Source organism: Trachypithecus francoisi, unplaced genomic scaffold (assembly GCF_009764315.1).
Source record: "Trachypithecus francoisi isolate TF-2019V2 unplaced genomic scaffold, Tfra_2.0 Lachesis_group5, whole genome shotgun sequence".
Taxonomy (NCBI): domain Eukaryota; kingdom Metazoa; phylum Chordata; class Mammalia; order Primates; family Cercopithecidae; genus Trachypithecus; species Trachypithecus francoisi.
In genome coordinates this window covers 132,002,421-132,024,975 of record NW_022681470.1, presented here as the reverse complement: position 1 = coordinate 132,024,975, position 22,555 = coordinate 132,002,421, and the positions used below count along the sequence as shown (strand labels likewise).

Here is a 22,555-nt window from a genome sequence, read left to right as displayed (position 1 = left end):
GATTCTCGTGCGTCAGCCTCCCGAGTAACTGGGACTACAGGCACACACCACCACACCCAGCTAATTTTGCTATTTTTTGGTAGAGATGAGGTTTTACCATGTTGTCCAGACTGGTCTTGATCTCCTGACCTCAAGTAATCCACCCACCTCAGCCTCCCAAAAAGCTGGGATTACAGGCATGAGCCACCGGGTTCGGTCAAATTCTTACTTTGCATTGGCTTAGTCAGGTCCCAGGATTTCTCCCCTGCAGACCTCAGAGAGAGCAGATTTTCCCAGCCAATTGTAACCCATCCTTGTCATCAGAAACCGTAGCAGGGCTAGAGTTTTCCTCCTCTCTCTGGTGTCTGGCTCAGACTGACAGATTAACAAAACAATAGCACACAAAGCTTATTCATTGCAGATGGGAGCCCTCACGAGAAAAATGGAGACCCAAAAAAGTAACTAGACCGAAGTGTTTGTTTTGAGACAGGGTCTTGCTGTGTCACCCAGGCTGGAGTGCAGTAACGTGATCACAGCTCACTGGAGCCTTGACTTCTGAGGCCCAAGCAATCCTCCTGTCTCAGCCTTCTAAGTAGTTGGGACTACAGTTGCACACCACCATGTCTGGCTAATTTTTTAAAAATTTTGGCCAGGCACAGTAGCTCATGCCTGTAATCCCAGTACTTTGTGAAGCAGAGGCTGGGGGATCACCTGAGGTCAGGAGTTCAAGACCAGCCTGGCCAACATGGTGAAACCCTGTCTCTAGTAAAAATACAAAAATTAGCCAGGCGTGGTGGCGGGCACCCATAATCCTAGCTACTTGGGAGGCTGAGGCAGGAGAATCACTTCAACACAGGAGGCGGAGGTTGCAGTGAGCCGAGATCACGCCACTGCACTCCAGCCTGGGCAACAGAGTGAGATTCCTTCTCAAAAATAAAGAGAAAATAAAAAGGAAGATCACAGAGCCCTTCTGGGCCGGCCATGGTGGTTCACACCTGTAATCCTAGAACTTTGGGAGGCTACGGTGGGCAGATAACTGAGGTCAGGGGATCAAGACCAGCCAGGCCAACATGGTAAAACCCCGTCTCTACTAGAAATACAAAATTTAGCCAACCATGGTGGTGCATGCCTGTAATCCCAGCTACTTGGAAGGCTGAGGCAAGAGAATCACTTGAACCCGGGAGGTGGAGGTTGCAGTGAGCCAAGATCGTGCCACTGCACTCCAGCCTGGGCAACACAGTGAGACTCCATCTCAAAAAATAAATAAATAAATAAATAAGAGCCCTTCTTGCATCCACTGTTTGCAAGTGTGTTTAACTCAAAATTCTCCATATCAATATGCCAAAGTTGTATGTTGGCATGTTATGGGTGACATGTCCTGAACACCATCAACAGAAACATATACAAATCACAGCCAGGTATCAAAAGCCGTTTTTCCTGGAAAGCAATAAAGTCTCTTTTATTTGTTTTGAGACGGAGCCCGGCTCTATCACCCAGGCTGGAGTGTAACGGCAAGATCTTGGTGTAAAGGTAAACTGAGGCTGGAACCGAACCGGGAACGAAGACACAAGGCAAATGGCAGTGAGAATAGCCTTTTATTAGGACTCGCGGGCAAAGTTCCTTGGTCCAAAGGTGCGGGCCGAGGAAGTCGCCCTGAGGGAGGAGGGTAGCGGCTTTTTTATAGCCCAAGAGGTAGGGAAGCTGGTTGTACAAATAGAGCCTGGGGGTCTTGAAACTACTAGGGCAGGAGTCAAGTAAGGGTCATGAGGAAGGGGTCTTGGGAAACTGTTAACCGAAACCGCTGTTTACGAACTTGTGAAATGCAGGTGAGCTGCAGGTCATGGGGGAAGATGGTTGCCCAGCCAGACCCTCTGACGTATGCAGGTCTGCGGGTGTGTTCAAAGAGGAAGGGAAGTCTGGAACAAAGGGCCTGCTACGCCAGGTGGCGCCGCCATGTCGGGTCTAGATCCCTGCCTAACATTCCGACCTCTTTCTAATAAGAAAAAAGGGGTGACATGTTCATCTGGCTGCTTCCTGCTGGTATGGGTCGTCGAGGGGTTCTTCAGAGGTTGGAACTCGGGTATACGGGTGGAGCAGCATCTGATTGAAAGTGATCCGGGAGACTTCTTTCATGCGGTCCTGGATGAAGCGGAGGATACAGGGAGCTATGAGTAGTAAGAAGCCAATGATTAGTAAGGGGCTTAAGAAGGGTAGGACCCAGCCAGCCATGGACGACTCTCACCACCCGAGTGGGGACTCTAATCCTGACGTTTTTCTGTGGAGTCCTTCTTGGACTTTTTCTAGAGTGAGGAGGTTGGTTTCTACTAGTCCTGACTCATTGATGTAGTAGCAGCATTCTTCATTAAGGAACATACAGATCCCGCCTTTGTCAGCCGTAAGGAGGTCGAGTGCCCTGAGATTCTGGGCTGCCACCTGGGCAGCTGAGGTGATCTGTCGTTGGAGGGAAGCCAGGGATTCTGCCGAAGCTTCAATTGCTACTTGTAATCGGGCCATAAGGTCTTGAGAGGATCGGACAGAATGAGTTAAGGCTCCAGTTCCAAGGCCAGAGGCCATGGGGGATGCGGCTAAAGAGACTCCAATCATTAGCGGAAGGAATACTGCCCTTGCCTGGCAGGGGCAGGCAAGGGACAGAAGAGACGATAGCTCGGCTTCACTGTACAGGGTGAGGCTGGGGACTAGGGAAATGGGAACGTCTACCTTACCAGACGACTGCGGATGGTAGGGAATGTGGAGCTGCCAGGTAATCTGGAGTGCGGCTGCCACCGGCTGGGTGAGTTTGGAAATGAAAGCCGGACCATTGTCTGATTGGATGGTTCGGCGGAGACCGAACCTGGGGACGATGTGCTCTAGGAGAATAGTTGCCGCGACTTCTGCAGTCTCTCGAGTGGTGGGGAAAGCCTCAATCCATCCTGAGAAGGTGTCAACTAAGGTCAGCAGGTAGTGAAATTTTTTATGTCGGGGCATGTGGGTAAAATCAAGTTGCCAATCTTCTCCTGGCTGGTGGCCTCTTAGTTGATGAGTAGGCCCTGAGTGTCTGAGTCTACCTTGGGGGTTCGTAGCCGAACAAGTGGCACATTGCTGATGTACTTTCTTAATTTGGGCCTGCAGTGAGGGAAGGTGAAAGATGGGTTCTAGGAAGTTATACATAGCCTTGGGTCCTATGTGGAGAGAGCAGTGTATGTCGGTTAGTATATGTATTGCCTGAGTCTCAGGGAGCGCTATTCGGCTGTCAGTGAACACCCAGCCATCCTTATTTCGGGTAACACTGGGGTGGGCCATCAGGGTTTGAATTTCCTGGGAAGAGTAGTGGGGGAAAGAAAGAGTAAAGGCGCTCCGGGAGGGGAGGAAGTGAGGGCAGTGGCCCGTGCGGTGGAGTCAGCTAGGCTGTTACCGTGCAACACAGGGTCCTTAGAATGCTGGTGGCTTTTGCAGTGGATGATGGCTACCTCTTCGGGGGCCTGGAGAGCATCAAGCAACCTCTTTATATATGGTCCATTGACTACTGGCGTCCCTTTGGTGGTAAGAAACTCGTGCTCTTGCCAGAGAATAGAGTGAGTATGTGCAATAAGGTAAGCATATTTAGAGTCTGTATAGATATTAAGCGTCTGCCTTTCGGAGAGAAGTAAGGCACGGGTAAGGGCAGCGAGTTCAGCCTTCTGGGAGGTGGTGCCTAGAGGCAAGGGCCTGGTTTCAACCGTTTGGATTGCTGTTACGACAGCGTATGCTGCCTGTCGGCGTCCATTGGGGGTTAAGACAACTCCCGTTTACGAACAGGGTACGGTCTGGGTGTTCTAATGGCTGTTCGGAAAGACCAAGGCGGGCGGGTGGCAGGGTGGTGAGAACTTTTGGGCAGGAATGTGTGGGGGGCGGAATCGTATCCTAGAGTGGGCAAGAGGGTAGCAGGATTTAGAGGGGGTGAGGTGGTGAGAGTGATGTGAGGGTTTTTCAATGAATAGCAGGTGGAACTGTTGAAGCCGGGACGGGGTGAGATGGCTGAGACACTTGTGTGTGATGAGATCTGACAGCCGGTGAGAAGAGTAGACTGTGAGAGGATGCCCTAAGGTAAGCTTGAGGGCCTCTTGGGTAAGTTCTGTGGCAGCCGCCAGGGCTCCCAGACAAGGTTACCAGCCCTGGACTGTGGGGTCTAACTGCTTGGAGAAATAGGCCACAGCCTGGTATGTGGATCCAACCGGCTGGGCTAGGAGGCCAGTAGCTACCGTCTGGCGCTCCTGGGTGAATAGAAGAAAGGGCCGAAGTGGGTTGGGGAGAGAGAGAGCAGGGGCAGAAAGGAGACAGCCCTGAAGCTTCTTGAAAGAGTTGGCAACCAAGGAGGGGTTGGACAGCGGTCCAGTGGGTGTCTCCTTGGCAGCTTGGTAGAGGGGCTTGGCTAAGACCCCGAAGTTGGGAATCCAGTGCCTGAAATACCCTACCAGTCATAGGAAAGACAAGATCTCTTCCGCATCCTGAGGAGGCTGGAGAGTTTTGATGAGGCTCATTCTATCTGCTGTGAGGCTTTTCGTAGTGGGTGTGAGGAGTACACCCAGGTAGGTGACAGCAGGGGTGCAAAGTTGAGCCCCTGTTTGTTGTCTGTGCACTTTGTTCAATTCTTTGTTCAAGATGCCAAGAACCTGGACACCTTCAACAGGTAACAACCCACAAGCAGTAGTTTGCTGCTCTAGTAGAGAATGCATAGGGGTTTCCATTGAAAATCACTTTTCTTTTTTTTTTTTTTTGAGACGGAGTCTTGCTCTTTCGCCTGGGCTGGAGTGCAGTGGCTGGATCTCAGCTCACTGCAAGCTCCGCCTCCCGGGTTTACGCCATTCTCCTGCCTCAGCCTCCCGAGTAGCTGGGACTACAGGCGCCCGCCACCTCGCCCGGCTAGTTTTTTGTATTTTTAGTAGAGACGGGGTTTCACCGTGTTAGCCAGGATGGTCTCGATCTCCTGACCTCGTGATCCGCCCGTCTCAGCCTCCCAAAGTGCTGGGATGACAGGCTTGAGCCACCGCGCCCGGCCTGAAAATCACTTTTCAAGCCAGTTGCAGTGGCTTACGCCTGTCATCCCAGCACTTTGGGAGGCTGAGGTGGGTGGATCACTTGAGGTCAGGAGTTCGAGACCAGCCTGGCTAACATGGCAAAACCGCTGTCTAGACCAAAAATACAAACTTAGCTGGTCATGGTGGCCCGTGCCTGTTGTCAGGCCTCTGAGCCCAAGCCAAGCCATCGCATCCCCTGTGACTTGCACGTCTACGCCCAGATGGCCTGAAGTAACTGAAGAATCACAAAAGAAGTGCAAATGCCCTGCCTCATCTTAACTGATGACATTCCACCACAAAAGAAGTGAAAATGGCCGGTCCTTGCCTTAAGCGATGATATTATCTTATGAAATTCCTTTTCCTGGCTCATCCTGGCTCAAAAAGCTCCCCCACTGAGCACCTTGTGACCCCCACTCCTGCCCACCAGAGAACAACCCCCCTTTGACTGTAATTTTCCTTTACCTACCCAAATCCTATAAAACAGCCCCACCCTTATCTCCCTTCACTGACTCTCTTTTCAGACTCAGCCCGCCTGCACCCAGGTGAAATAAACACGCATGTTGCTCACACAAAGCCTGTTTGGTGGTCTCTTCACACGGACGCGCATGACACCTGTAATCTCAGCTGCTTGGGAGGCTGAGACACGAGAATCGCTTGAACCTGGGAGGCGGAGGTTGCAGTGAGCCGAGATCGCGCCACTGCACTCCAGCCTGGGTGACAGAGCAAGACTCCATTTCAAAAAAAGAAGAAAAGAAAAAAATCATTTTTCCCTACGGGAAGGGTATAATTAGGATACAATTGTTTCTGCAAGAGCACAAATTCGCTTGGAAGGAGTCAACGCGAATCGTATGCCGAGAACAGTGACTAACACTTCAATTACTATCATTATTCGAAACCTGAGATAAGAGAACCAGTCAAGGTCAGGCCCAAGGTCATTTTCTGGACCGGGCTCCAACTGGGCTGAGCCGCAGCAGAACTGTACCCCACCCCAAGTTCCATGAACGTGTTTTACAGGATTGGAGTCCACCTCGGTAGCTGTCGTGGTCACAGATCACATCCCTTCTGGTTAAGTCCAGGAGAATCTGGAAATACGGAAGGCAACCAGGCCAGAAGGGGTTGTAACTTCCTAAGATTGTCCCACTTCAAAGCGGGAGGCGGGACGACGGTCACTGATTTGCCCGCGTGACACCAGTCTACGATTGGCCAGTGCCGTACTGGGCGGTTCGGTAGCTGCGACGGTTTCCCATAGGCTGGCACAGAAAGGGGCGGGGCAACAAGAGTGCAGCTTTACCAATCGGCATGCAGGACGTAACGCAATTCTTTTTCCGATTGGTCTGTGAAGCTCGGGCGGTCACTGGGAGATCGACCTTGGGATAGAACGCCTGCCTTTTATTCGTCAATACGCTTCGGGGCGGGCAAGGTGGCGCTCCGAGGCTGCCTGCGATTGGTGGACGCGGCGCGGCTCAGGGCGGACCTGCGGACTGAAGCTCCCTATGCATTGGTCGGGACGCCGGAGGGGCGAGCAATTTGGGATCGACTGTGACTCGCGACTGGTCGGCGCGGCGGTAGCAGAGCGGCGCGCGAATTCCTTGGCTCCCGAGGGCTATGGCGCGGGGTGGCTGGCGCCGGCTGCGCCGCCTGTTATCCGCGGGGCAGCTTCTATTCCAGGGCCGCGCGCTGCTCGTCACCAACACGCTGGGCTGCGGCGCGCTCATGGCGGTCGGTGATGGCATACGCCAGTCATGGGAGATCCGTGCCCGGCCCGGCCAGGTTTTCGACCCGCGGCGCTCCGGTGAGGACGCCACGCTACTTAGCCCTTCACCCCGGGCGACCTTTGATCCCGATACCCGACTGCTGGCCGTGACCCCTGACCCGTGGCCTCAGTCCCCCGCAGGACCCTTGCCCTGACCGCGCCTCTTCCCGGGTGTCTGTCTCCCGCAGCCCTGGGTCTTCATCACCTCCCAACCCCCGGGGGTCTCTGCCCACTACCTAGGAGCCTCTGGAGCCGCGCCTGCTGGTGGGGCTTGTAGTGGAAGAATGCACGGGTGGGCTCTTCCGGTTTTCCCGGTGAGGCTGAGGCTCCGGGATGGCATTGGACTTACCCAGGCCTTAGCCAGGGAGGGAGGGAGTGGACTGGAGAATTTGCCGGCCCAACCCAGCCCCCTGACTTACACTCTTATAGCGAGCATGTTTGCGGTGGGCTGCAGCATGGGTCCCTTCCTGCACTACTGGTACCTGTCGCTGGACCGTCTATTCCCTGCGTCTGGCCTCCGAGGCTTCCCAAATGTCCTCAAGAAGGTCCTCGTGGATCAGCTGGTAGCCTCTCCCTTGCTGGGCGTCTGGTACTTCTTGGGTAAGGAACCTCCTAAGCCTAGGCTTTGCCTCTCATAGGTGGCGAGGGGTGGAGCCAGCTTTGTGTTAAGAAGGATGCAGAGGTGCATTTCCAATGTGCCCCCCGTTTGCGTGGCCCCGGACTAGGAGTCAGGTCACAGCGGGGACGGGACAGATTCGGCCGATGTGAACGCTGGCGAGTGTAGGAGGGACCTCGTCCCTCCTACAATATCTGCTGGGGCCGTCCTGGGCGGGAGGTTGAGAGCATTTCCCAAAGAAGGGGATGACACTCAGTTGAGACGTGAAGAGGGAACCAGAGGGCAGAGGGAACAGCTAATGCAAAGACTCTGAGACCTGAAGGAAGAGAAATTGAGGCTGGCCTTCATGAGGTGCAACCGTGCCAGCCCTAGGCTCGGTAAAGATAGCAGTATTAATAGAGGAGTCTCTCATTCTCCACCTCCCAGGCCGGCTTCCTGGTCTGTGATGGAAAAGTAATACAACTGCCTCAACTACAGGGTGTGTCTCTTGGGGCACGTGTTTATGTGTTTATGACCTCTGTCCCTCACTCGGACTGACTTGCTCTGTTTTGTCCCTACACCAGCTACCCTAATTCTCTGTCCATCCCATCTGAAAGTCCCTGGGGTGGGGGGCGCGGCTCTCTGGGGTAGAGGCCCGGGGTAGAGTCCCTGGGGTAGAGGCCCGGGGTGGGGGGCGCGGGCTCTCAGGGACCCAACCCCGCACCCTCCATCGTCAGCCCATCTTGTCATCTCAACAGTACTTCCTGGCCTCTAACACTCTGATTTCTTGGTTTCCTTCCCAGGCCTTGGCTGCCTGGAGGGTCAGACAGTGGGTGAGAGCTGCCAGGAGCTGCGGGAGAAGTTCTGGGAATTCTACAAGGTGGGAGCACCCTCCCCTTGCCCATGTCCAGCCTCGCCCCTTCATGGACGCTCCGCCCCCACCCAGCTCCGCCCCACCCGTCATGCCCCGCCTCTCCCCGCAGGCAGACTGGTGCGTGTGGCCTGCTGCACAGTTCGTGAACTTCCTCTTCGTGCCCCCCCAATTTCGAGTCACTTACATCAACGGCCTGACGCTGGGCTGGGACACGTACCTGTCATACTTGAAGTACCGGGTGAGTGTGGAGGGCTTACCAGGCACCCAGGGGACTCCCCAGGGGGCTACACGTGTGAGCGCCAAGTGGCAGTGTAGCCAGCCACCCTGAAGGGTGGGAGTCTCCTGTGCTCCAGACAACCCTTACCCAACAGTGGGCTGGCAGAGAGCTCCTCACTAGCCGTTAAGACCCAGCCCCGGCTGGGCGCCATGACTCATGCCTGTAATCCCAGCACTTCGGGAGGCCCAAGCGGGTGGATTGCCTGAGATTCGAGAGCAGCCTGGGCAATCTGGTGAAACCCCTTCTCTGCTAAAAATACAAAAAATTAGTGGTACCCACCTGTAATCCCAGTTACTTGAGAGGCTGAGGCAGGAGAATCCCTTGAACCCAGGAGGCAGAGGCTGCAGTGAGCCGAGATCATGCCACTGCACTCCAGCCTAGGTGACAGAGCGAGACTCCTCTGTCTCAAAAAAAAAAAAGACCCAGCCCTTCTGTACTGTCTGATGCGACCTCAGCCAGGTCCCTGCCATGTCTGTTGAGCAGGGCTGATGTCTGGCCCAAGGGCAGGTAGGATAGGGCTCAGTTAGGAGGGACCAGGAGGGATGAGCCAGGCTTCTGACCAGATGCCTTGTCTTGTGTGGACAGAGCCCAGTTCCTCTGACATCCCCAGGCTGTGTGGCCCTGGACAGCCGAGCAGACTGAACTGTCCACCTCCGGGACCAGATGCAAGACTGACTCCTGGGAGACCACCCCCTCTACCAGAAGGGGAATGGGCTCCTGCAGTGAGCTCGGGTCCAGGACCACGTCCCAGCGCCACTCCAGCTCCCGGGCATTGGGCTGAGCCACCCTTTCCAAGCTCACTTCTGGGACTCAGTTTCCCCAACTGGAACACACCCATGAAGATGGATGATCATCCCCTAGCCCTTCTCAGCAGGAACCTCATACGACCTGTGACCAAGATGTCCCACTTGGGACTCAGCACGGGGCTCACCCTGCCAACCAGTCCCAAGCCCCAACCCCTCAACACGGCCATCCACCTGGCTCTGGGCCAAGCCACCAATCCAGAGCTCCCTCAGGTCCTGGGACTAAGGCGGGGATGTGGCCAATCCCCTCAGAGCAGGCTCAGGCCTGGAGTCGGCCCGCAAAAGTTTCAGGCAGGGCCGGGCAGCCTCTGTGTTTCCTTCCCTGGTCGTGAACTGTGGAAATGCCATTAAATTATCTCTGTAATGTAATTGAAACTGCTGGCTGGGCGCCGTGGCTCACACCTGTAATCTCAGCCCTTCGTGAGGCTGAGGTGGAAGGATTGCTTGAGGCCAGGTGTTCGAGACCAGCCTGGGCAACACAGCAAGACCCTGTCTCTATTTATATTGAAAAATAAAAATAACAAAAGAAAATGCTGTGGATGATCAAAACCAGGGTGGGCAGGGCCGGGTGCTCACAGGAACACACGTGGTCCATTCGCTTTATTGGGTGTGTGTAGTGTTGACATCTCCTAAGGAACTAGGGGGCACGTTTGACACTCATGAGGTCAGAACAGGTCTGGTGGGTAGGAGGAGGGGTCCCAGGGTGGTGAATACCCACAGCACACCCCCCCACCAAAAGAGAAAACTGGGGGAGAGGAGCCCGGCAGGCCAGACTCTGACCCCCATGGTCTGCACAGGGGAAACCCCCAACAGCGGCCTCGGCCCACTGCGGCAGAGCCGAGGGGCTGGCAGGCCTGGCCACCTCCCATTGCCCGATCAGCCTGCTCTAGGGTGTCATCTGGCCCCCTCTTCACAACTGACAACTGTGGTTGGGGGTGAATTTAAAAAAAAGGCAAGGGGGTTTAGGAGGGTGAGCGGTGAGTTCACGGGGCCACGAGACACCACGGCTGAGTGGGAAAAGGGCTATATGTACAGGACGGGCAGGGCTTGGGGTGGGCAGGGGAGCCCGGGCCCCTGGGGGACATCTTCGATAAATAAATAAATAGCTACAATAATAAATAAGGGTGACGGGCTAAGTCAGGAGCAGGGGTCTTGTGCCCATGGCTGGTAGGGGCCAGGTCAGGCCCGGGTAGTTGGGGGAAGGTGGGGAAGATGGGGAAGAGGGCAAAGGGTGGGGTGGCTCTCAGCAGGCACAGTCCTGGTGAGGTGGCACCTGCTGGTCACTGAGCTGTGGGCCCTGCTTGGCGCCTGTGACCGCAGGGTCTGCCGTGTCCAACGACTCGGACATCTTCTCGCAGATGACGTCCACCAGGCGCTCAAAGGTCTGCTTGACGTTGATGTTGTCCTTGGCGCTGGCCTCAAAGAACTCGAACCCTGTGGTCAGGGAAGGCAGAGATGAGGACCCTGGCCACGCCCTATGCCAACTCCTAGAGATGCTTCTCTGAGGAAAGGAAACACCTGGAGATTCCCAGTGCCAAGCAGCTTATTGAAGATACTGACAAATCCCACAGAGAAGCAACGTTGAACTGGGTCAGCGCTGCATTTCCTGCTTTTCTTTTCTTTTTTCTTTTTTTTTTTTCTTTTGAGACAGGGCCTTGCTCTGTTGCCCAGGATGGAGTACGGTGGTGTGATCATAGCTCACTGCAGTTTCGACCTCCTGGGCTCAAGTAATCCTCCATCTCCACCTCTCAAAGTGCTGGGATTATAGGCGTGAGCCAGCGCACCTGGCCTCCTGCCCTTCCTTCCTAAAACTGTGTCTTGTTGTCCTTAGGTACCTGGCAAGACATGCCCTGCAGCGTCCAGCCCAGCACCATATACTGGCCCTGGAAGCCTCTGACACTCAAATCCAGCCATGACCTCCCCCTGCTCACACACCCTCTGTGGCTCCCTATTGCCCTCCAAAGAGTCCCAGCCTCTCAGCATATGGTTGAGGCCCTCTCTGATCAGCTACATTTCCTCCAGCTGACCCTCATGTTTCAGTCTTGTGAAATTATCACCAAAACACACAGGATCTTTCTCACCACAAGCCTTTGCCCAAGCTACTTCCTCTGCCTGAAAGACCCTTCTTCCAAGTTCTAGAGTCTACTGCCCACCACTCCAGGAAGCCTGGCTTCTCTCATCCAGGCCCCTCCTTCCACCTCAGGGATCCCTTGAGGCCTCCCTAGATGCCTCTCGAGCCTAGCAACACCCAACAAAGCATTGGACAATGAGTGTCAGAATAAATCCTTAAACTTTCTGCATGGTGAACTCCTACACATCCCTCAAGATCCAACACAAATGCCTCCTGGATGAAGGCTAGTTTGCAGAAAGTGTGAATTACCTGGCTTAGCTGTAAGACCTTGGGTGTGAGCCCTCCCCTCTCTTAGTGTCCTTTTTCTAGCCTTGTGGGTCTCTGGCCCAGCTGGGCACTCACCAAGGTGGTCAGCTAGCTGCCGGCCACGTTCTGATGACACCACCCGCTCATCCTCCATATCACACTTGTTTCCTACCAGCAGCACCTGGGCATTGTCCCACGAGTAGGTCTTGATCTGGGTGGACCTATAGGATGCAGCGAGAGGGGGACAGGTTATTGCTTGGAGGATCCCAGCTCCACCCTGACGGTCTGGTGTGGAGCCCATGTCCTTGTCTGAGGGAGAAAGACCCTGAAGCTTGGCCCTCCATCCTCCCCACCATCCTTTCCCCCCGTGTGCCCCTCGTTCACCCCACTCCACCCCCTGATTGACCCATTATTGCTTTTGTGTGTTTTTTTTTTTTTAGATAGAGTCTGGCTCTGTTGCCCAGGCTAGAGTATCTGTCTGCCTTGACTTCTCAAGTGTTGGAATTATAGGCATGAGCCACCCAGCCCAGAAATTTTCTTTTTTTGAGATAGAGTCTTGCTCTGTTGCCCAGACTGGAGTGCAGTGGCACGATCTAGGCTCACTGCAACCTCTGCCTCCCAGGTTCAAGTGATTCTCCTGCCTCAGTCTCCCAAATAGCTGGGACTACAGGCATGAGCCACCACGCTTGGGTAATTTTTTGTGCTTTTAGTAGAGACAGGGTTTCACTATCTTGGCCAGGATGGTCTAGAACTCCTGAGCTCAAGATCCACCCACCTCGGCCTCCCAAGGTGCTGGGATTACAGGTGTGAGCCACTGTGCCCAGCCCAGAAATTTTTTTTTAAATTATTATTTCTAGAAAAAAAAAAAACAGTTATCACTTCTGAGCAGAAAATTGAAATGTTTGCAACCTCTAACCTATGCCAACTCTCCTTTTTTTTTTTTTTTTTTTTTTTGAGACAGAGTTTTGCTCTTGTTACCCAGACTGGAGTGCAATGGTGCAATCTTGGCGATTCTCCTGCCTCAGGCTCCCAAGTAGCTGGGATTACAGGCATGCGCTACCATGTCTGGCTAATTTTTGCATTTTTAGTAGAGATGGGGTTTCTCCATTTTGGTCAGGCTGGTCTGGAACTCCTGACCTCAGGTGATCCACCTGCCTTAGCCTCCCAAAGTGCTGGGATTACAGGTGTGAGCCACTGCGCCCGACCATGCCAACTCTCCTTATAGTCTCTATATTCTCCACCCTATGCTTGCAGATATTTTTTTCTACATGGTTATAGTTTTACTTTTCCATCTGATATGCTTCCCAGACCCCTACCTTTTATTTGTTATTTTTTGAAGAAAGTTTGGCTCAGAGACAATGGCCCCAGAATGAGTGTGGAAGGCCAGAAGCGATCACTTGAGCCGAGGAGTTCAAGACCAGCCTGGGCAACATGATGAAATCTCATCTCAACTAAAAATACAAAAAATTAGCCAGGTGTGGTGGTATGTACCTATAGTCCCAGCTACTTGGGAGGCTGAGACAGGAGGATCACTTGAGCCGAGGAGGTCGAGGCTGCAATGAGCCCTGATAGTGCCACTGCACTCCAGCCTGGGTGACAGAATAAAACCCTCTCTCAAAGGAAAGAAAAAAAAAAAAAAAAAAAAAACAAGTGGATGCACTCACCAGTCCTGCACTGCATTGAAGGACTCCTCATTGGTGATGTCATACATGAGAATGAAGCCCATAGCACCCCGGTAGTAAGCGGTGGTGATGGTCCGGTACCGCTCTTGCCCTGCTGTGTCCTAGGGAGGAAGAGATGAAGGTCAGAGAGGACCCACACATAAGGCCCTGGGAGAGGAAATAAGCTCTGATATCATCCAGTTCAACCCCCTGAGAGGAGTAGGAGCTTGTCCAGGGGCACAAAGTGTCAGGAAGAGCAGGTTGGGTCACCAGTGCTCGGAATATTTGATTGCTCCATTATTCTACAGAGTCATTCAACAAACATGTACTGTGCCAGGTGCTGTGGCTCACACCTGTAATCCCAGCACTGTGGGAGGCTGAGGTGGGCAGATGGCTTGAACCCAGGAGTTCCAGACCAGCCTGGGCAACATAGTGAGACCCCAACTCTACAAAAAATACAAAAATTAACAGGGTGTGGTGGCTCACACCTGTAGTCCCAACTACTCAGGAGGCTCAGGTGAGAGGGTTGCTTGAGCCCAGGAGGGTTGCTCAGAGGTTGCAGTAAGGTGAGATTGCACCCCTGCAGTTCAGCCTGGTGACAGAGTGAAACTCTGTCTCAAAAAAACGAACAGGGGGCCAGGTGGAGCGGTGGCTCACACCTGTAATCCCAGCACTTTGGGAGGCCAAGGTGGGTGGATCACCTGAGGTCAGGGGTTGAGACCAGCCTGGCCAACATGGTGAAACCCTGTCTCTACTGAAAAAAAAAAAAAAAAAAAAAAAAAAAAATTAGCTGGGCGTGGTAGTGAGACCCTGTAATCCCAGCTGCTCAGGAGGCTGAGGCAGGAAAATCGCTTGAACCCGGAAGGCGGAGGTTTCAGTGAGCCAAGATTGCACTACTGCACTCCAGCCTGGGTGACAGAGCGAAAACTCTGTCTCAAAAAACAAACAAACAAACAAACATGGACTGGGCACTGATCTTTGCCATACCCTGAACTGGACACTGGGGACACAGTTGTTAACAAGATGGGCAGAAATCCCTGCCCTTGCTAAGTGACACCCAGTGTGGGAAATAGAAAATAACGGTGTAAACTGGGCGCAGTGGCTCACACCTGTAATCCCGGCACTCTGGGAGTCCGAGGCAAGTGGATCACAAGGTCAGGGGTTCGAGACCAGCCTGACCAACATGATGAAACCCCCGTCTCTACTAAAAAGACAAAAATTAGTTGGGCGCCGGGCGCGGTGGCTCAAGCCTGTAATCCCAGCACTTTGGGAGGCCGAGACGGGTGGATCACGAGGTCAGGAGATCGAGACCATCCTGGCTAACACGGTGAAACCCCGTCTCTACTAAAAACTACAAAAAAACTAGCCGGGCAAGGTGGCGGCGCCTGTAGTCCCAGCTACTCGGGAGGCTGAGGCAGGAGAATGGCGTGAACCCGGGAGGCGGAGCTTGCAGTGAGCTGAGATCCGGCCACAGCACTCCAGCCTGGGTGACAGAGCGAGACTCCGTCTCAAAAAAAAAAAAAAAAAAAAAAAAAAAAATTAGTTGGGCATGGTAGCAGGTGCCTGTAATCCCAGCTACTCAGGAGGCTGAGGCAGGAGAATTGCTTGAACCTGGGAGGCGGAAGTTGCAGTGAGCAGAGATTGTGCCATTGCACTCCAGCCTGGGCAACAGAGCGAGACTCAGTTTAAAAAAAAAAAAAGAAAAGAAAAGAACAGTGTAAATGTATCCTATATTGGAAAGTGACAAGCACCAAGGAGAAAAATCAAGCCAAACGAAGATGGAGAGAATATAACTGTAGGTTTTAAAACTAAAGGAAGCCGGACTCAGTGACACTTGCCTGTACTCCCAGCTACTAGGGAAGCTGAGGCAGGAGGATTGCTTGAGCCCAGGAGTTCAAATCCAGCCTGGGCAACAGAGTGAGGCTCTGTCTCTTAAAACTAACAAGGCCAGGTGGGGTGGCTAATGCCTGTAATCCTAGTACTTTGAGAGGCTGAGGTGGGAGGATTGCTTGAGCCCAGGAGTTCAAGACCAGCCTGGGCAGACATAGCCAAACCCTGTCTCTACAAAAAAGAAAAAAATTAGCAGGCGTGGTAGTAGGTGCCTGTGGTCCTAGCTCCTCAAGAGGCTTAGGTGGAAGAATGGCTTGAGCCTGGAAAGTCGAGGCTGCAGAAAGCCGTGATCACTTAACTGCATTCCAGCTTAGGTGACAGAGTAAGACCACCCTGTCTCAAAAAACAAACAAAAAAAGAGAATGGGGACCAAGATCCAGCTGAAACCTCACACATGGAAGAACTTGAAGATGGGGAAACTGAGGGACTGGGATTAGGCGCTTATGGGAGAACACAGTTGCTGTCTGTTTCTGCCCCTGGTATACAGTGGGCACCTGATAAATGCCCAGTGTGTAAGTGAATGACTCCAGTCAGGAAAGAGACAGACAAGGCTGGAGCTGCTTTTCCAAGGACAGGAATCCAACCGAGCCAGGCAGGAGCCCTCCAGCTAGGACCCACCCAGATCTGCAGCTTGATCCTCTTGTCGTTGCGATAGATGGTCTTGACCTTGAAGTCGATGCCCACAGTGCTGACGAAGGCAGGCGTGAATGAGTCGTCAGCATAGCGGAAGAGGAAGGACGTCTTGCCCACGCTGCTGTTGCCGATGATGAGAATCTTGAACATGTAGTCGAAGTTCTGATCCGAGGACTCCTTCTGCCCATAGCGTGAGTCTGTGGCGGATGCCATCTGGGGATACCGGGTGTAGGAGAGCCGTGAGGGGGGCTCTCTCCATCCTCATGTGCCCAAGCCCAGGCAGAGGATGGCGAGGGCTCCAGAATACGGCCGGTGTATGGAGAACACCCTTATACTATCAGGAACCCCAGTATTAATTGGTGGTGCCCCCAGCAGAGGGCAGCCTGTGACCTTGAAATCCTGGACGTTTCGGAGGAGGGGCTCAGAGAGTAGCCGATGGGGACACTCCAGCAGCCCCCTCCAAAGGCCTGTGTCCCAGGTGGGGCTGTAACCCTAAACCCAGGCCTGAGCCCAGAGGGGATGACTGCAGCTGGCTCCGCCCCCCATCAATCTTTCATGGTCCTCAGAACCCGGCTGCACTGCCCCACGTGCACCGCGTGCATGGTCCCTCGAGGACGCGCATCTGCAGCCCCCGCTTCCCCCAAACCTCCAGGCTGGAGAGCTCCGGCCAAGGCCGCTGCATCACATGATACAGGCGGGGCAAGCACACGCTCACGTGCACACAGCCTCAAGCACGCTCATCCGTACATACAGGAGTGTGTGAACGCACTGGGGTGCACAGGACAAAGACATAGACACCTGTTTGCACACTCACTCGCCTATAGAAATGTGCAAACCACCCGTGCGCACAGGCCCCTCCACCCATGCAGGGTGTGCACATCACCCACACGGACACGGATCCCCGTGCTTGTATGCACGGACCATGCATGCACAGGCGGTCCACACGTCTTTCTCCACGCGCGTGCAACACGCACACACTTAGGCCCAGACCCCCACGGGGTCACACGAGCATATCCAGGTACACACGCAAGGGTACACACAGACCTGCTGACACAGGCAGGCGCGCACACGCGTGTGCACACCACGCGCACGCGCACGCAAAAGCCTCCCGCGCGCACAGCTTCCCGCAAGGAGCTCGCCTCCCCTCCCCCTCCGCCGCAGAGCAGGGGGGTTGGGGGGGTTAGTGGTGAGGATCAGACAGGAGTAAGGCGCCCAGGCCCTACCCATTCCTAGCCTCGCGACCGCCGCATCCTTACCCTCATTCAACCCTAGTCAACCCATCAGTCAAATGAAGGTTATGCAGGTGCTTGGAGTCTGAGCACACCCGGCAGCCCAGGAGCTCACCTTGCCCTGAACCGATGCAACGGCGACCCTAGCGGCAGTGACTTTTTTGGCGGTGGCGGTGACGGGGCCCCCTGTGCGTTGATGTGGGGCTGTGCGGTGGCGGCGGCGGCAGCGGCTCAGGCCCCTGCAGTCCTCGGTGACGTCCTGCAAAGGGAGGGGCGGGGCTCACATGTAGATAAGTCCGTGACGCCATCCGGAGGCGGAGCCGCGCGTAGAGATGTGGCCCATTGACGCACGCGGAGCCAGATGGGGCGGGGCTCCTACGAAGATTGACGCGCAAATGGGGCGGGGCCTAGAGTTTGCATCCAGTAGGGGCGGGAGCGGCGCGGGGGCCGACTCCGCCTCTCGTCCGCCTCGGGGAGGCGGGGCCCCTCAGCGTTCTCTCACTGGCTTAAGCCCTCGAGCGACGGGCGGAGTAGCCAATCAACGATTGTCTACTCCCTCCTCCTGTCCAATGGTGGCATCTGGGCGATTGAAGGGTCGAGAGTCTGAGGCCTTGGCTGAGCCCAGGTCTTCGAGGGGCGGTTCCCTTACCCGCCCGCGCCCACCCCAGGTAGGGACTCTTGAGGCCACCGTCTAGTCCAAGGTGCTGTGACCCCTGGTAAATGCCCCTGACTCCCAATTGCAGTAAAGAAAAACCGAGGCCCAAGAGATGTTTTATGCCCTCACACAAATGGGGTTCAAAATAAAAACAAAAGAATAAACAAGGGTCAAGAAGGATCCCTGTCCCACTCCCGAGGCGTAAGACCCCCACTGAGGGAGGAGCTAGTGAAGACTCCACCCTTCCCCCCGTTTCTGAGGTTTGAAAAGAAAGAAGTAGAGGTCAAGACAGCCACCTCTCCCCACCGTTCCCAGAAAAGGAGGAAGGGGCTGACGGACTCTCTGGGAACCCCTCCCCTCCCTGCGCCCCGTCATCAAGAGGAAAATTCGAAGAAAAGGTTTAGCAGGAACAGAGAAGCGACCTGTCCTGGAAACCCCTTAAAGCCTGCGGTAAATGTCCCGGGAAACAGGGAGGGCACCAGCCGAAGCCTCCAGTCCTTCAATGCTCGGGTTCAAAGACCCGGGGGCTGGGAGACGCCCCTCCCTCCATCCTGGGAAAGCAAATGGAGCCTTTTGGGAGCTAAGATGGTCCATCGTTTATTCCTCCAAATCTTCAGGGAAAGAAGTCAGAATTTGGGGAGGGGGGAGGAGCCCGAAACCCCAGCCCCCACTTTGGGTCTCCTGCGCCCTCTACTCCAGCTTTCAAACCCTCCAGGGGTGTGTGGCCCCCAGGAGAGTCCTGATCCCCTAGATTCTCCCCCCACACCTCCCAGTAGGCGGGGCTGGAGTGTGTGTGTGTGTTGGGGGTGACTCGTCCTGTTTATAAAAAGCTCGCCAGCTGCGGAGGCGCCGAGAGACCAGAATAACTTAGCGCCTCGAGGCCCAGCCGCCGCCAACCCCGTCCCCAGCCCGCCCCCAACGCCCTGGAAGTACTGGGACGCCCAACCCCATGTCCCCGCACCGTTTGCATTTGGGAAATTTATTTTTTCTTTTTAGGGTAACATGTTTGCTCCTTCCTCCCCCACTCGGACTATAAAAGTATCACGAATCCACTGCGGAGAAATTGGGAAAATTCAGAAAAACAAAAAATAAAATAAAAAGAAATCCGCCTCCCATTCTCCCCGCCCTCCGCGCCCACGCGGTAGTCCGTGCTCTGTGGGGGCTCCAGGGCAGCTGGTCCAAGCCCTTGCCTGCGGCCCCGATGGAGGGAGGAGGTTTTAGGCTGCTCAGCTCCCTGATCGCCCAAAGGCACGCTTCCTACATGGATGGTTCTCTTGGAAATACCTCCTGCCTTTTTTCCCCAGGAAAAGAAAAGTGAGCCACGAGAATGTGCAAAAGCTTCTGTCACTGACGTAGTATTTTAAAGTAAAAATAGCCGGGTGAGGCGGCTCACGCCTGTAATCCCACCACTTTGGGAGACCAAGGCGGGAGGATCGCTTGAGCCCAGGAATTGGAAACCAGCCTGGGTAACATAGGGAGGCCCCGTCTCTATAAAAAATTTAAAAATCAGCTGGGTGTGGTGTCGCGTGCTTGTGGTCCCAGCTACTCCCGAGGCTGAAGTAGGAGGATCACTTGAGCCCAGGAGGTCGAGGCTGTAGGAAACGGTATCGTGCCACTGCACTTCAGCCTGGACGACAGAGTGAGACCGTGTCTCAAAAAATTAATTACTTAATTTAAATTTAAAAAGAATGCAAGCCCTTGATTATCCAGAGCAGCACTGGGATCTGCAATTAGAAATGGTTGAGCTGGGGGAGGGGCTGCGGGCTTGGGGCGTTTTCTGTGTGGCAGGGGAGACAGAGCTGGTGGGAGAAGGGGCTGGGCTTCCAGGCCGGCCCCACTCAGAGGAAAGTCCAGAGGCCTCCCCATGGCCCCACCCTATCGTCTACACTAGACAAATAAAAATAAAAATTTGTCCAGGCACGGTGGCTTATGCCTGTAATACCAGCACCTTGGGAGGCCGAGGCAGGAGGATCACTTCTTGACCTTGAGGTCAGGAGTTTGAGACCAGCCTGGCCAACATGGTGAAACCCCATCTCTGCTAAAAATACAAAAATTAGCCTGGTGTGGTGGTGCCTGTCCCAGGAGGCTGCTTGGGAGATTCAGGTATGAGAATCGCATGAACCAGGGAGGCGGAGGTTGCAGTGAGCTGAGATCGCACCACCACTGCACACCAGCCTGGGTGGTAACAGGGAGACTCTGTCTCAAGAAAAAAAAATAAAAATAAATTAAAAAAAATAAAAGTATCCCAGATATGGGTCCAGGGATGACTTCTTGGGGAAGAAGACCCTAACTTAAAACCCAATAGGGGGCCAGGCATGGTGGCTCACACCTGTAATCCCAGCACTTCGGGAGGCCGAGATGGGTGGATCACCTGAGGTCAGAAGTTCAAGACTAGCCTGGTCAACGTGCTGAAACCCCGTTTCTACTAAATATACTCCATCTCAAAAAAAAAAGAGAGAGAGAGAAAGAAAGAAAAGAAATATGAATATCTTATAACAGATGGAGAAAAAATGGAGGGAAATAAGGCAAAATACTGCAGATAATCTATGGGTGGAGATACAGCAGAATTTTATTTCCTTCTTTTTTTTTTTTTTTTTTTTTTTTGAGACGGAGTCTCGCTCTGTCGCCCAGGCTGGAGTGCAGTGGCCGGATCTCAGCTCACTGCAAGCTCCGCCTCCCGGGTTTACGCCATTCTCCTGCCTCAGCCTCCGAGTAGCTGGGACTACAGGCGCCTGCCACCTCACCGGCTAGATTTTTGTATTTTTTAGTAGAGACGGGGTTTCACCGTGTTAGCCAGGATGGTCTCGATCTCCTGACCTCGTAATCCGCCCGTCTCGGCCTCCCAAAGTGCTGGGATTACAGGCTTGAGCCATCGCGCCCGGCCCACGTATTACTTTGTAAGGGGACTAGGGGAAAAATCTAGGGGAAAAAAATTCCCTAAATCTCTGCCTTTTAAAAGTCTGGAAGGAAATGCACCAAGTTCGTGAACCCGGATGACTTTTAGTTCTGGCACTGTGGAATTTTATCATTAACTGTGATGATGATGAATTCTGAGTGGTTATAATATTTACGAACGAAGCCAGCTGCTCTGGAAGCCGAGGGCGGCTGTGATGACGCCTGTATCTTGTATAAATATTCAGGAACGCGAAGAGGGAGGCAGAGGGTAGGGATGGATACTGAGGCTTCCGGAGGCGGGGATTGAACCCTAGGCTTGAGCATGGTGCTCCCAGTCCACTCGGAGTCCCGACCAGCAGGAGGAGCTCCTCCCGGCGAGGTGCGGTAAGTGGGACCATCAGGGCGGGAGGATGCCACCCCTCCAACCCACCCGCCAACCCCCGAGAAGCGCGCCCCACCGTGTCTCCCACGCGCGCCACCAGGGGGCGCTGCTGGCTAATATTGGGCGCCCAAATGCTTGACTTTGTGCTGGCAAGAGGACCGCTCTGTGCCTCAGTTTCCCCATCAGTGAAATGGCCAGGACGCTCAATTTGGTCAATCGAATGTCTTAAGATGTAAAGATTTTATTTAACCCCAGATAAATGCTCAGTACCCCAAATGTCTAGGATATTTCAGGGAGGTAACAGACAACAACTCCTCACCCCCAATCGGAGTTTATCCAAGTACTAGGATCAGGTTACAGAGGGGAAACGGAGGCCCAGAAGGGGCTATGATGGCAAGAAAGCTTCAGGGGCCTCCCTCCCTCTAGGGGGAGTCTGAGGCAGTTTCAGGAATCAGGAGACTTAGAGACCCGCTAGGGAGGGGAAAATTGTGTGTTTTTGTTGCTGTCCTAGGGAAGGAGCAACATGTTGGGGACCCAGCATGGAGTTCTGAGGACAGAGAAAGCAGGGGGCTCCTACATCCAGAGACACCGAAGACAGAAAATACAGCGACTTAAAGCAACAACTGGTGCATAAGTTAAATCAGTCTTCAGAGACATGTCGGGCACAGAGCCCCTTCTTTTTGTTGTTGTCACCCAGGCTGGAGTGCAATGGCATGACCTCGGCTCACCAGAACCTCCACCTCCCAGATTCAAGCGATTCTCCTGCCTCAGCCTCTCAAGTAGCTGGGATTACAGGCGCCCACCACCACACCCAGCTAATTTTTGTATTTTTAGTAGAGGTGGGGTTTCACCATGTTGGCTAGGCTGGTCTTGAACTCCTGACCTTGTGATCTGCCTGCCTCAGCCTCCCAAAGTTCTGGGATTACAGGCGTGAGCCACCGCGCCCGGTCTCTAATTTTGTGTATTTTTAGTAGAGACAGAGTTTCACTATGTTGGCCAGGCTGATCTCGAACTCCTGACCTCAGGCAATCCACCCCCACTCAGCCTCCCAAAGTGCTAGGATTACAGGCAGGTGTGAGCCACCTGGCCTGGCAATTTTTTCTTTTCTTTTTTTTTCTTTTTGAGACAGAGTCTTGCTCTGTTGCCCAGGCTGGAGTGCAGTGGCACGATCTCGGCTCACTTCAACCTCCACCGTCTGAGTTCAAGTGATTCTCCTGCCTCAGCCTCCCAAGTAGCTGGGATTACAGGTGCCCATCACCACACCCAGCTAATTTTTGGTTTTTTTTTTTTTTTTTTTTTTTTTTTTTTTTTGAGACGGAGTCTCGCTCTATCGCCCAGGCTGGAGTGCAGTGGCCGGATCTCAGCTCACTGCAAGCTCCGCCTCCCGGGTTTACGCCATTCTCCTGCCTCAGCCTCCCGAGTAGCTGGGACTACAGGCGCCCGCCACCTCGCCTGGCTAGTTTTTTGTATTTTTTAGTAGAGACGGGGTTTCACGGTG

General features: G+C 53.9%; 2 protein-coding genes across 2 annotated transcripts; one reads left to right on the top strand and one right to left on the bottom strand.

Moving 5' to 3' along the window:
* Nucleotides 1-5,807: 5,807 nt before the first annotated feature.
* On the top strand, nucleotides 5,808-10,060 carry MPV17L2 (MPV17 mitochondrial inner membrane protein like 2). The gene is made up of 5 exons (XM_033197023.1): nucleotides 5,808-6,825; nucleotides 7,216-7,386; nucleotides 8,185-8,261; nucleotides 8,365-8,493; nucleotides 9,118-10,060. The coding sequence occupies exons 1-5, from the start codon at nucleotides 6,639-6,641 to the stop codon at nucleotides 9,172-9,174; spliced, it is 621 nt and encodes a 206-aa protein (XP_033052914.1). The 5' UTR covers nucleotides 5,808-6,638; the 3' UTR covers nucleotides 9,175-10,060.
* On the bottom strand, nucleotides 9,921-17,414 carry RAB3A (RAB3A, member RAS oncogene family). The gene is made up of 5 exons (XM_033197022.1): nucleotides 17,241-17,414; nucleotides 15,882-16,109; nucleotides 13,377-13,495; nucleotides 11,809-11,933; nucleotides 9,921-10,769 (listed from the first exon to the last, which is right to left on the bottom strand). Exons 2-5 carry the CDS (start codon nucleotides 16,107-16,109, stop codon nucleotides 10,579-10,581), a joined length of 663 nt encoding a protein of 220 aa, XP_033052913.1. The 5' UTR covers nucleotides 17,241-17,414; the 3' UTR covers nucleotides 9,921-10,578.
* Between the last annotated feature and the right edge of the window lie 5,141 nt (nucleotides 17,415-22,555).